General features: G+C 34.8%; 2 protein-coding genes across 2 annotated transcripts; one reads left to right on the top strand and one right to left on the bottom strand.

The window, feature by feature from the left end:
* The first annotated feature begins 4,142 nt into the window (after nucleotides 1–4,142).
* LOC21399388 (PRA1 family protein D) lies at nucleotides 4,143–6,359 on the top strand. The gene is made up of 2 exons (XM_010089466.2): nucleotides 4,143–4,827; nucleotides 5,939–6,359. Exon 1 carries the CDS (start codon nucleotides 4,251–4,253, stop codon nucleotides 4,815–4,817), a length of 567 nt encoding a protein of 188 aa, XP_010087768.1. The 5' UTR covers nucleotides 4,143–4,250; the 3' UTR covers nucleotides 4,818–4,827; nucleotides 5,939–6,359.
* A 444-nt stretch (nucleotides 6,360–6,803) lies between these two features.
* On the bottom strand, nucleotides 6,804–11,133 carry LOC21399386 (E3 ubiquitin protein ligase DRIP2). The gene is made up of 7 exons (XM_010089464.2): nucleotides 10,989–11,133; nucleotides 9,331–9,430; nucleotides 8,664–8,976; nucleotides 8,146–8,573; nucleotides 8,006–8,056; nucleotides 7,344–7,416; nucleotides 6,804–7,137 (listed from the first exon to the last, which is right to left on the bottom strand). The coding sequence occupies exons 1-7, from the start codon at nucleotides 11,131–11,133 to the stop codon at nucleotides 6,967–6,969; spliced, it is 1,281 nt and encodes a 426-aa protein (XP_010087766.1). The 3' UTR covers nucleotides 6,804–6,966.
* Between the last annotated feature and the right edge of the window lie 1,934 nt (nucleotides 11,134–13,067).

Genomic DNA, 13,067 nt, shown 5'->3' with positions numbered 1-13,067 from the left:
ATTATATGACTAAAGGATTTATGGAATTAATATCTGTATTCCTAAATTCTGTAGCAGATTTCATGTTCAGTTCATGTTTTTTATCAAGTAAATTCGATCGATAAATTCTCACCGTACTTTAAGGTAAAATAATTTTCAGTACAAGTATAGTTTGAGAATCTTAATTTCAATAATCTCTAAGCACAGCACGATGTTAGCAGCGTATAAAAAACGCACTGACATTTTTAAAGAAGAGAAAATCCTTAATTGCCAGACAGCTAGGTTAAAGTCGCAAGATCAATACCCATAACAGAAGGGTATAACGTGAGCTTGGGAGTTGACACCGTCAGAAACAACGTCATTCCTGGGATAGAATGCAGAAAAGTTAAATTTAGAATTTGTTCAGTCTAGAATTAATTTCAAGACTTTAAACAGTTCAAGATATATACGTGAGTAAGAATTTAATGTGATCTCAAAGTAGTTGAGGATTTAACATTAAACTGTAATTAAGCAGTAGAAAATGAACCGTCAGAAACTAGAATTTCTATCGGCTAAGTACCTCCTTACAATCAGTATGATTTTTATCTGATTCAAAGAAAACTTAAGAGAGTGGACAAAAGTACAAGGGGTGGGTTATATTTTTCTCTCTCTCCTTCTCCACTTTAGCCGGCCATGCATAGAAAAATATAGCCAAAATTTAGCTAGTTGAGTGTGCTAGAAGGTTACAAGTTAAGGTGTGATGTGATGGTGGTGGTTGAAGGGGAAATCATGGCATATTTGCTTCAATTTTTCTCCACCTAGAACCGGCCATGATTTAGGGGAATTGAACCAAAATTTGGTTGATTGAGGGAGTTGAGGTGGTGTTAAAAAAATTTTTTCAAGTTGCCTATAAAGAGAACCATCATAGGATAAGCCTCATTTTTTCTCCTCTCCTTTTTTCCCACACTAAAATCTGGCTATACCACACTCCTCCATTCTCTCTCAAATATTTTCTCCCACTCTCCCAATCGTGAGCCACTAGCAAACCATAGAAGAAGAAGAAGAAGAAGAAGAAGAAGAAGAAGAAGAAGAAGAAGAAAAAGAAGAAGAAGGAAATCAAAGGGTCTAGGAGGAGACTAGTCAAGCATTCCCCCAAGGATAAAGAAACTCTAAACCCTCTCTTTTTATGTTCTAGTGAAGTTTGAGATGTACAACTATTCTTCTCAAATTTTCTTATACTCCTTTAGTTCCAAGCCATTAACAAACCTTAGAGGAAGAAGAAGGTGATCAAAGGATCCTAGGAGGAGCCTAACCAATGACTTTCTTCAAGGGTATAAATTCTAAAACCTTACTCTCTATTTTCCATTCTAGGAAAGTTTAAGTTTGAGAATCCATTGATGTAAATTTGTGATTCTCAAGGAAATAAGTTGTAATAAGGGTGTGTGAGTTTTATGTTGGTTTTGTGAGTTTGAGGTTAGTTTGATTAGCAATATATGGTATGTTCATGTTTGGTTGAAGTTGCTTATTTTCGGCTGGAGGAAAAAATTTTCCAGCTACTTTGAACGTGAAAATGAGGACCCTCGAGCGAGATTTTTCAATGTTTCAAAGCTTGAACTTATAGCCCTCGATGTTTTAAACATTTTCGGTTACTATGACAAAACTTAATTTAAACTCTAAAAGCAAGTTTGTAGCCATTTTACAAAAAAACGGACAGGCTGTCTAACACAGTTTCAAAAGAAAAATTTTTGCTACAGCATTACTATAGCATCCGCAGCATTTTAAAAGATTGCTGCAGCATTTCCTACAGCAAAAAGAAAAAAAAAATAGCAGCCACTATTTTAAGCCAAACGAGGCCTTTAGAGGCTGAATTTCAACTTTCACCGAAAACGATAATTTTAGATCTCGACAAGACGAAGAATTGTTGCGAAGAACACATTTTCGAAATCCAAATCTATGATTAAGTAAAATGCAGATTTTAGAAACTGCAAAGTTGTAACGAAATAAAACTAACACAGTGTTGGTTTTAACAAAAGTTATCAAACCCGAGATGTGATTTCAGTAAAATACTATAGTGTTAAACCTCATTTTAATGGAAGTCTTCGTAAAGAAAGTTTTCAAGAATAAATGCTTTCTTTTAAGGAACTTAGTGGTTTATCGAGCAAACCATCCCGACGGGCACCTACTAGCCAATACGATAGGTCCTTAGAATTTTGAAGGTTTGATGTGGGTCCAACGCCTGCATTAATTTAAGAGACTCTGTTAGAGTATAAATTTCAGCGGCCTAAGAGTTAGAATGCCATGTATAAGCTCTAGGCCGAATTGGGCCTTAATATCATAATAAGCCCAATGAGGAAAATTATGGAGAATAAGTTACTAGATTGGGTAAATGATTTTCAATCTAGACATAAGTATTTTAAGGGCAATTAAGGAAAATAAGATTTTAAGGATTTAATAAATTGATCCTTATAGTAAATTATCCTTCAATAAAGGAAAGGAATACATGCCTCATGTAAAGGGCTAGATTTCCTTCATAAGTTGCTAAAATAGAATAGCAAACGACAGATAATCTCACACTCTTAATGAGTGTTCATTTTCAGAAGTAAGCAAGTAAGAGAATAGGTTGTTTGGTGAAGAGTGGATTCCAGCTCTGTAAATTAGGTAAGTAGGAATCTCGCTTACAGCATGAATATATTTTAAAGAAAAAAATTACACATGTTATATATATACATGTTTATGTTTTAAGTATTGTATGCGATGTCATGTCATACTGCATACACCTTAATAAGTCAAGAGGAACTTATAAGAATAATCTCAGTTCAGTTCCGTACCAGCCTCCGCAAGGGAGGTAACTCAAGCTCCGCAAGGGAGAAAAGAAAAAAATAATAATAATGTCATCCGACTCAAGGGAGGCATTCAAGTTATAATCACGATGTCGTGGGGGACCTTGCAAACCCTCACATCCCGATGATTGTACACAAGTAGTACACGAGCACTCGGGCCCACAAGAAAGAAAGAAAAGATAAGATAAGATAAAATAAGATAATAAGACTATGATAAGACATCATAATTAAGCATAATCAGCTCATGCATATTTATTCATATGTACTTAAAGTTATTTTGGGAGAGATAGTTCCTACTTGCTGAGCGAAAGCTCAATCAGATACGTTCATGCTGTAGGTAAGAAACCTATCAACAATTCTTGAAGGGCAATGGCGAGCGGCGGACGAATGGTGGAGATGGGAATGGATACCGCTAACATTCAAATCTGCCGCAATAAGTTAAGTAAAATCATGTATATGTTTATATGATTCAAAGGTTTCAAGCATGTATGTTTAAAAACTATATGTACATATGTAAGATAAGGAAACCGAGGTTGTAGCTAACAAGACTAATTTTGAGTATTTAAGTTTTAGAACGTTGCAACAGTGCATGCAACAAATAAACGAATTTTAAACATGACGATTTAAATGATTAATTTTAAAAAGACTTTAAGATGTACTTGAATTTAAGATTTCTCACGAAATCCGTTTTAAAGTCAAATTAAATGGCCTGATTGAATTGACTAGTTTTAGAAAGGCTTTAAAAGAGCATTTGAAACAAGAGTTCAAACGTTGCTCCGTTTAAAGGATATTTCTAAAGAGTTTTACCTTAATTGAAATTAAGAAAAGCTTTAAGAAATTTAGTGATTTATTCTTTTAAAATTATTGTTACGAATTATGAAATTATTCATTCTTATAAAAAAAATGTTCTGTAAATTTTAAGAAAACCTAAATAAGTACAAGTTAATTTAAGCTACGGTGACGGCCACCCAGTAGGGTCGTCACATTTTAGAACAATGTAACATTTCTATCCATTGTCGTTTTCCCAATTGTTGTTGTTTCCATGTTATTGTTGTTTTACTCTCCGTTTATTTCACTAATTTGAGTTTTACTATAATAAAAAATTTAAAAAAACATTCACATTTAATTTTTTTATTACAGTAAAAAACTCTTATATGAAATCACATCTCAACTCAAACTAAAATACCTTTAAAAGTGATATAGTCGTTCAACCCCCATGTCAGCTTTCAAATAATTATCGTTTAACCATATTATTGTCGTTTGGAAAATGATTGTCGTTTTCTCATCCAACAACTACAAAACAAAAACATACCAAAAACATATAGACCGTTTGCCCCATAGTCGACGAACAAACACCATCATAGATCTCCATTTTTACAATCACAAGAAACACACTAATTTGCGAGCAAAAGGGTTTACCACTTTTTATCTATTTCCCAAACTGCCCCTCCAATGTCCGCCGGCGACTCCACCACCAACCCCACCGGCTTCGCCACCCGGCTGAAGGAATCCGTCCAATCAGCAATCTCCACGCGCCGCCCCTGGTCGGTGCTCCTGGACCCCACATCCCTAAGCCTCCCCTCCTCCATCTCCGACGCCACGACCCGCCTCTTCCAGAACCTGACCCACTTCCGCTTCAACTACTCCCTCCTCCTCCTCTTCATCTTCTTCCTCGGACTTCTCATCTCCCGCCCGATCTCCAACATCCTCGTCTTCCTCGTACTCCTCGCCGCCTGGTTCTTCCTCTTCTTCTCCCGCGACGAGCCCCTCTCTGTGGCCAGCTTCGTCGTCGAGGACGGCGTCGCTTTGACGGCGCTGGGCATCGCCACTCTCGTGGCCGTGGTGGTCACCGGCGTGGGGTGGAACGTCGTCGTTTGGGTGTTGGTCGGGTTTTTTGTTGTGTCCTTGCACGCGGTGGTTAGGAGTACGGACGATCTGGTTACGGACGACCGGCAGTCGCCTTATGGGCCGCTGATGTCTGATGATCATGATCCGCAGGGCACCTACACCATTATTTGATGTTTCCGAGGTGGGTTTTTTTTATTGTTTTCTTTTCTGGGTATTCTTGAATTTGTTAGCTTTATATTGATCTGATTGCTTATGAATTGATTTTGAATTTTTCATTTTGCTGGACAAAGATTCAAAATTTTCATTCTTCTAGTTTGTTGTAGGCTGGTAAGTAAATTACAAACTGCAGTCCAATTGGGGTTGTTTTGCTTTTGGGGTAGTAAATTGGCATCACAAGTTAGGTTTTTTTTTTTTTTTTGGGTTAATGAAAGTAGTAGTAAATGATATTATAATCATTTTTAATTTACGTGTATTTTTTGTGAGAGAAAATACTGTAACGAACCATGAATCATGATTCAAATTATGGTATGAATCTTATTATTGTGATACAGTACAATTGGCTATTTCAACTTGTTTGTTCCTGACTAATGGGATTTAGTACTGTGTTTTGGGTCATGGGCAGTTAAAAGGATATTTATATTCCAATTCTAAAGGGTCAAGCCTTTTCCTTTCAAGTTTCATTCATTTGAGAAAGAAAGAAAAAGTGCGTTTAGAATTGGTTTTTAATAAAAATTAAACAAATGACAGTGAGGCCTATATGCGTTTAGAAAAAAAGTGTTATCTGAGGCTGTGAACATCCCTTTTGTTTGCATTACCGCTTTCTATTAAGCAAATGACAGTCTGCTTGTTTGATTTAACAATCATCATATAAAGCTCTGCTTATACGCATGTTATTTTAGAATTAAATTTTTAGTTCACGAACTATAGGCCAAAACCCATTTTGGTCCCTGATTTTTAGAATGCCCTAGAACTCGTTCTCGACTAAAATCTCCACAAGAAAAGGTACGTGAAGACTATATGCAGTTTAGTGGGAATTAATTTTGCATTTTACATGTTAGGCCACGATTTTAGGAAGGAGCCGTGCCTTTAACTTTTGAGATTTAACTATCAGTTGGATAAAATGACTTATTTGGAACAATTTGGTAGTTTAGAAACTCGTTGTGGAATGAATGTTTTAAAAGTCGAGGACTAAAATGAGTTTAACCCTTGGCTTTTCTTATACATTTGTCCTTTTCGAACTTAACTGTGATTTTTGTAGTGATTGTTCATGATTTTATTTATTATTTTTTTAGGTGCTCATTCTGTTTCAAAGGCAACACCTTTGTGAAGAGTCTGTAATTGTGATTCAAGCCATTGCAACTGTGGTCTCAACATCCAACTTTCTTGTCCTTTCGAACATGTCCTTAGGCCTTTTCGACGGAGTTATCAGCGTTTGACATTTTCTTTTCACGGTGAACTCTGGAGTGAGCTGGGGAAAAATCTTGAAAATGATTGCACTTTTTTCATGGATCTCGTATATTTCTGCTAATTCCACAGCAGTCATTTGTCTCTCAATTTATTTCCGGTACTGGGATTTTCCCTTTGAAGTATTAGCGTAGAATTAGCAACTTCATGTTTTTGTTTTTGTTTTTGTTTTTGTGCACATCATGTACAGACATTAATTTCTACGGCTAATTCAGGCTGCTATTTTAAAAAGTCCTCTATTTTTACCTCTCTTGATGTCTCGCTGCTCTGATAGACGTGATAACACTAGACAAAGCAATTTGTCTCTATAAGTCAATATTACAAGTCAATGCGAGAGAAATTATGTGCTGTTTTTGAAAGTGAAGCCATTTCTGTTCATCAATTTGATCCTTTGAAATAGCTTTCTACACTTGATATTCCTATCCCGGTTCAACTTTTCCTTTTAGAACAGTTTTATTTTTAACCGTGAAATCTTTGTCATGCTCCATTAGATTTGCATACTTTTTTTATTATTATGATATGATTTCGATTTGTTTGATGTAAAAAAAGCAATACTGCCAGAGAAAATCTAATATAACTCAGTACTAATATGTTTAAATTAATAGTTGCTCTCTCGCGAAAAAAAAAAAAAAAAAAAAAAAAAAAAAAACTGCCCCCCCCCAAAAAAAAAAAAAAAAAAAAAAAAAAAACTATGCAAGCAACGTTAACACCACTCGATATGCATTTTCGGAAAAATATGCATGAGAGGGTCGCAACTAATAACAAATGAAAATGCTGCTCCGGAGATCAGTGATGCTATTCAAGACCCGGTGTGACTCTTGACAGAGATGTAACTTTTGGAATTGCTAAAACGTGTTCATGCGGAGCTTTTTCTACCATAAGACAGAACCATCACAAAATCCTTGCCTGAGCTGCCGGCCGATGTCTGTATCCTATCCGACGACGGCGCTGTCCGTATCCACAAGTCCACTAAGTTGTGTAGTTTGAATGTCGAATTCACCGGCTGACCACGCAGTGAAATCTCTACCTGTAAAGAACATCGTAAAAGAAGAGAACTGGTGTTCATTGTCATTTCTTTTGTATGGTTGATAAAGATATGGAACAAGAATTTGAGTCTTAACGTTTTATTGATGATAAAGTAATAATTGTCTTGAGAAATAATGCAATATTGTCATTTGTTTTGAGACATATAGACATAGTACTATGTAAACAAGGGGTCAGAGATGAAGTTACCTCAGCCTCGCTAGCAAGACCCAGTTTTCTCGCCAGGTATTTTTTTACCAAAGAAACAGGTAAACTACCATCCCTGAAACAATTAAGTATATATGGTTACCAGCTGTGGAAAAAAGAAGCTCCTACTGCGCCAAAGATTAATTTCCGAGTAAGGCCGGTATATACATCTCATTTTTTAGATGTACGTCCAGTCTAAATCTCAGTCATTAAATGAAGTTTAAAAATAATCTCAACTTTTTTCATTTGTTATCAAGTGACAACTGACAACTTTTCTTTTACACAGCTCATATCGTGTTTTTTTTTTTTTTTTTTTTTTTCTTTTCATCATTCGGTGGCTGAAAAATGAGATACATTGTAGTTCTACCAGTAATTTCCAATAAAAAAAAATGTGCTTATACAAATATATAGCAAAGCCACTAAAGGCAAATAGAAATAAACTCATATTTTTTGCATCACACAGCATGACCACATAGTATCAAACAAATTTAACCTAGTTACTTCGTCTTAAATTTTTTTTCCTTTTTTTTTTTTATTTACATTTTTCATCTGAAATGTATGTCATATGCAAGCATGGACACAAATACATGTGATGAAATGGAAAGAAATAAGCCTAGAAGTTGTCTTAATTTGGCAAGATATAGAGTTAACGGTAAAAAACTTACTTAACCCTCAAGTAGCATGAGGGTATCTGCTGCAATGGTGCATTCCCTTGCCTGAAACAAACAAAAGACTAGAAAAATCAAGTACTTGAAAAAGAATAAACGGATTTCGAACAAGACTGCCAAAGGAAAAAGATTCTCACTGTTCATTGGAAGCAATTAGAGAGAACCAAATTGGTCCAAATCTTCTGCCAAATTCACTATTTGCAACCTCCATACTTCGTGCTGGAACATTAAATCCACCCGAGGTAGCCGCCCTTCTTTGTCGAAGTGTCTTTCTGCGCTTCACCGAGCCAGAAGGCTCAAGAGTCTCGTCGCTTCCGCTACCATGGACTCTCGACCTCTTCCCTTGTTTCTTAACTCTTACTTTAGGCTCATAAACTTCACTGTTAAGGCCAACAGACTCAACCATAGTCTCTTGTAGATTGGCCTTTTTCGCCTTTGTTTTGCTTGGAGCCTCAACCATAGTTTTCAAGGGTTTCCACATATCAGATTTCCCTTCAAATGGTTTGGCATTATCCTCTACATTATCTTTTTGAATTTGTTGCTTATATGACTCATTTCTAGAAGTCTGCAACACAATAATTTGAACATGTTATTAAGAATAAAATGCATTAAATTAAAAGGCTAAATTGATTCTCCTTTTATATGTCAGTTTCACCTCTTCTTCTGCCTGCTTTCCATTGGCTGCAATTTTGAGTATCTTCTCCAGACATTCATCTGCCTTTTTAACAGGCTTGTGATCAAGATGAGCGGATTCTGATCGAACGAGATTTTTTCTTGTGGGGTTTTTTCTTCTTGCAGTAAAACAACTTTCGGGTCTTGCTCTAGGGGCATTGACAACCAAGGAAGAAAGAGATCTCTCCTTTCTTTTAGCTTGAAATGGAGCTGAGGGCACAGCATGAGACGCATTGCCGGTTTTGGTCTCGAAAGGGAAGATTTTGGCTCTTAGATCTTGCAAATTGTGATCAACCCTGCAGACCAAAAGAAGTTGAAGAAGCGCTAAAGAAAAAAATAAACATGCATTTTTCTTCTTTTTCAACAATGTAACATCATCTTAAGTCTTCCTAAAGTTTATAAAATGTGCAAGGACAGAGAAAATCCCCTGCTTTGTAGGATAATGTCATATATATATATATATATATATATATATTAATTTATCTTGTTTTCTGCAGAATAAGAACAATCCCGCATAAATTTGGGATTCATGTTTTACACTGGGGGGAAAAAAAAAAGAAGCACATAAACATTCAATGTGGGGGGGGAAAAAAAAAAAAAATATATATATATATATATATGCGCTGAGAAGAGTGATTATATTTGACTACCTGAGTTTATCAAGTGGAACACAGCCTAAATGTGTATTGCATACTGGACAGTGATCCAACTCTTCATCTGCTATCTTCTCATAAATGCACTTCCTGCAAACTATTTTTCTCGAGAGTAAAAGTTACCAATTAGATTAGTGGATAAAAGTATTCAAAAATGTGCAACTCATTCAGCATGAAAGAATATGCCTCATTCGAGTAAAAAATTTTAATTAAAAAGTAAATTCATATAAGAGAAAATACTATAATAGAAAAAGTTAAATTTAAATTTTTGCAAGAAAACGTTTGAGTAAAAACCTGAGTTATGATTCAAACTAACGAAAACGTTTGAGTAAAAACCTGAGTTATGATTCGAACTAACGAAACGAACGGGATCATAAACTATCGTACAAAATCAAAAAAGGATTATAGATATAAATATGTAAGTCATACAAAATTTGGATGTAAACAAGCGATTTGTGAAACAACAGGGAATGAAAGGCAGAAAACTTTTATCAGAATGAAGAAAGAAGCTGAATTCCATGCTTACTTCCTAAACGCAACTTCCAAAAGCTAGTAAATTCCAATATTTTATTCCTTGCAATGTAATAACACAGAGAAAATTAATAATAATTTTCCCAAGCTAGTAGAGATTTTATGCGACTCAATACAAACAGAAATTTGTCAAACAAAAAATAATAATGATGGTGATTTTTCCAATTATTGGTTTAAAGAATGTATACAGTTACTGTTCACATCGGAGACTATAATATTTAAGTGAACCCAGAAAAAAAAATCATTACTTTTTTTTTTTTTTTTTGCCATAAGTAGACTAAAACTTATCAAGCAGAGTAGGGTTTTTCTTTTCTTTTCCATAATACATTCAAGAATAACCAAATTAGCTCGCCGTTTTCCCTTTTTCCGAAGACATTCTCCATCAAGATTCCTATCAACGTGAAGTCTGTCTTTCTTTATTTTTTAAAGGCTAAGATCCCGTTCATTTCGTCGATTTGAGTTTAGAATTCGAGTTTTGCTACAGTAAAATGCTCTCAGAAACATTCACATTTAACTTTTTTGCTACAGTAAAAAGCTCTCACACAAAATCACATCTCAACTCGAATTATAAACTCGAATCAGTAAAATAAACGGATATTACTCACAAATAACAACACTAAAAAACTACGAAAAAAGAGACAAAAGCCTACACGCAAAGATATTAGTACAAGTTCAGATTAAAGAAAAACACACAGCTCGTCAAGAAACGTTAGAAGTGCTAAAGAAAAAAAACAACTACTATTTAAAATGATAAATTAAGGCATCGCTTGTTTTCACTTATTCCAGTTAAAAATTTAAAATTAAAAAATAAATTTATGTGAAAAAAATACTGCAATTAAAAACACTGAATTTGAATTTTTTTAAGAAAAATACTTTAACAAAAGCTTTGTCACTAACAAAATGAACTGAGCTTTAATTCCTTTAATCCCACTTAAAGGATAAAAATTAAGAGCTCGTTTAATTTATGGATTAGAATTATGAAATTAGAATTATTTTTAATTTACGTGTATTTTTTATGAGAGAAATACTATAACGAATCATGAACCATGATTCGAATCAGAGAACGAATCTTATATATCAGATCTAAACCAACGAGAAAGCAGATCAGAAGGATGAAAACTCACAGGTGTGAAGACATTCTGAAATAGTCGTGGCGTCGACGAAGAGCTTATCGCAAATCGAGCATGTCAAACACCCCAAAATCTTCTCCTTTCCCACCTTCACCACTTGGCTTTCATAACTACCACTCTTCCTCACCATCATCATCATCTTCTTGTTCTTCTTGTCTCTTCAAAAACAAAAAAACTCTCACACACAAGCACAACAAATAATTCACGAACCCAACTGTTGCTGCATGTTTCCAATACGCAAAGAGCCCACGAGATGGAGGATTTTGGGGTCGTGTTTGGCGGCCGAGAAAATGCGTTCAAAGGGTTAATTAATTTGTTCTGATCTTAAGCGGGTTATTGGCCATCGATAATATTATGTGATAATATCTGTTCGAGGCTATATATATATATATATATATATATATATATATATGTAAGAATATGTGTGTGTGTGTGTGTAGATATATAGGAAGAAATATTGCTCTAACTCTGGAAACGCGCGAACGCACAAATTAAAGAAACCATGAAAAGAACAACTAGTTTTACTGTGTTGTATTTATGTTTGTGTGTTACGAAAGTAAGGCAACAAATAAAGATGTGTATCATTATAACCTATATATATATGCACACACACACATTTTTTTTTTTTTCAAATTTGTTTTTTAGCGTAAGTTTCTCGTGTGTAACGCTTTTGCGACTCTGTTTTGAGAGTTTTTGTAGGTTTTCTTTCTTTACATTAGGGGGGTTACGACGCAGACGGTAACGTAAAAAAAGGAGGCCGGCGTATGTTAGCTAAGCCCACGTGAACGGCACGTGATACTCATGCTTGGTATAGATTGTAATGGGTGTTTGCTGGCAAAGTCAACTTCCCTGAGATTTTGCCAAGTGGGTTGTGAACTAAATGGACGGCTGTGCTTCTGCCTCATTTCGTGGTTTGTTTCTCTGGCTATTTTCCTTTGTAAGTATATAGTAAAAGCTTTCTATAAAATAAAAAATAAAAAAGGTTCGACGTAATAAGGTTGCCCATGCAATTTGTATGTGTTTGTTCAGTGAGAATAAACTACATAGACGGCCAAAGTTTTATATACCTATGTGCAATGTGAATATTTATTCTCATCCGATTGTTGTGAGTGAAATTGTACAAGAGAAAAACTGAATTGTGGGAAAGACTTTGTGATGTCCCATTTTAAAAAACCCTAAATGGAAAATGTAATGAGTCTGAATTTTTACCCTTTATATTTATTTAATATTTTTTTAGTCAAGTAATTATATTAATCAAAAGAATATTAATAAAAAATAAGTGATACAAATTCAGAGTCGTGCACTTTAAGAACAAGTTCAATAATTTTGCAAAACCAAAAATATTTCATTTGGTCTCAATATTAGATTTTAAACTGTGAAGGTTTTAATAAGGAGTTTATTGATATAATGCCCTTTCACTACTTAATTATGTCTTTTTTTCTGCAAGATATTGTCGTTTATCTCAAAGGTTGTAGCACTGCCAATGGCTTCTGGATAAGCTTTCCTCCGAAACGACAGGGCTTTTATACTTCAGGCCTCAGGGTTTTACCTCGGAAACTACAGGGCTTTTATACTTCAGAAAAACGACATGACATTGTACGTTAAAAATTGTCCATGTCGTTTCCCGAATCTGATATACACATGATTGTCGTTTTCCTTCAATACAAAAAGCTATGTCCACTTACATCTTGCCCATTTTTAAAGCTGTAATTTTTAGAGTCTACAACGAGATTAAACGCAAAAAACAGCCATAAAAGTTTATGCACACTGGACCTATCCAGTGTCACAGCAAGACGATACGTTAAAAATTGTCCATGTCGTTTCCCGAATCTGATATACACATGATTGTCGTTTTCCTTCAATACAAAAAGCTATGTCCACTTACATCTTGCCCATTTTTAAAGCTGTAATTTTTAGAGTCTACAACGAGATTAAACGCAAAAAACAGCCATAAAAGTTTATGCACACTGGACCTATCCAGTGTCACAGCAAGACGATCTATATAAAAAAAAAAAAAAAAAAAAAAAAAAAAAAAAAAAAAAAAAACAAAAACACAAAAGGGAAACGGGAAAA

Source organism: Morus notabilis, unplaced genomic scaffold (genome assembly GCF_000414095.1).
Source record: "Morus notabilis unplaced genomic scaffold, ASM41409v2 Scaffold81, whole genome shotgun sequence".
Taxonomy (NCBI): Eukaryota; Viridiplantae; Streptophyta; class Magnoliopsida; order Rosales; family Moraceae; genus Morus; species Morus notabilis.
Note: the sequence above shows the minus strand (reverse complement) of the source record. Positions and strands in the feature narration are given on the sequence as shown.

Excerpts from the sequence above, each read along its gene's own strand:
- LOC21399386 (XM_010089464.2), bottom strand. The coding sequence starts at position 11,133 with ATGATGATGATGGTGAGGAAGAGTGGTAGTTATGAAAGCCAAGTGGTG. Across the intron at positions 9,431-10,988 it reads TTCAGAATGTCTTCACACCT|TTTGCAGGAAGTGCATTTAT; the intron begins GTGAGTTTTCAT and ends CGAGAAAAATAG. Across the intron at positions 8,057-8,145 it reads CTAATTGCTTCCAATGAACA|GCAAGGGAATGCACCATTGC; the intron begins GTGAGAATCTTT and ends TGTTTGTTTCAG.
- LOC21399388 (XM_010089466.2), top strand. The coding sequence starts at position 4,251 with ATGTCCGCCGGCGACTCCACCACCAACCCCACCGGCTTCGCCACCCGG.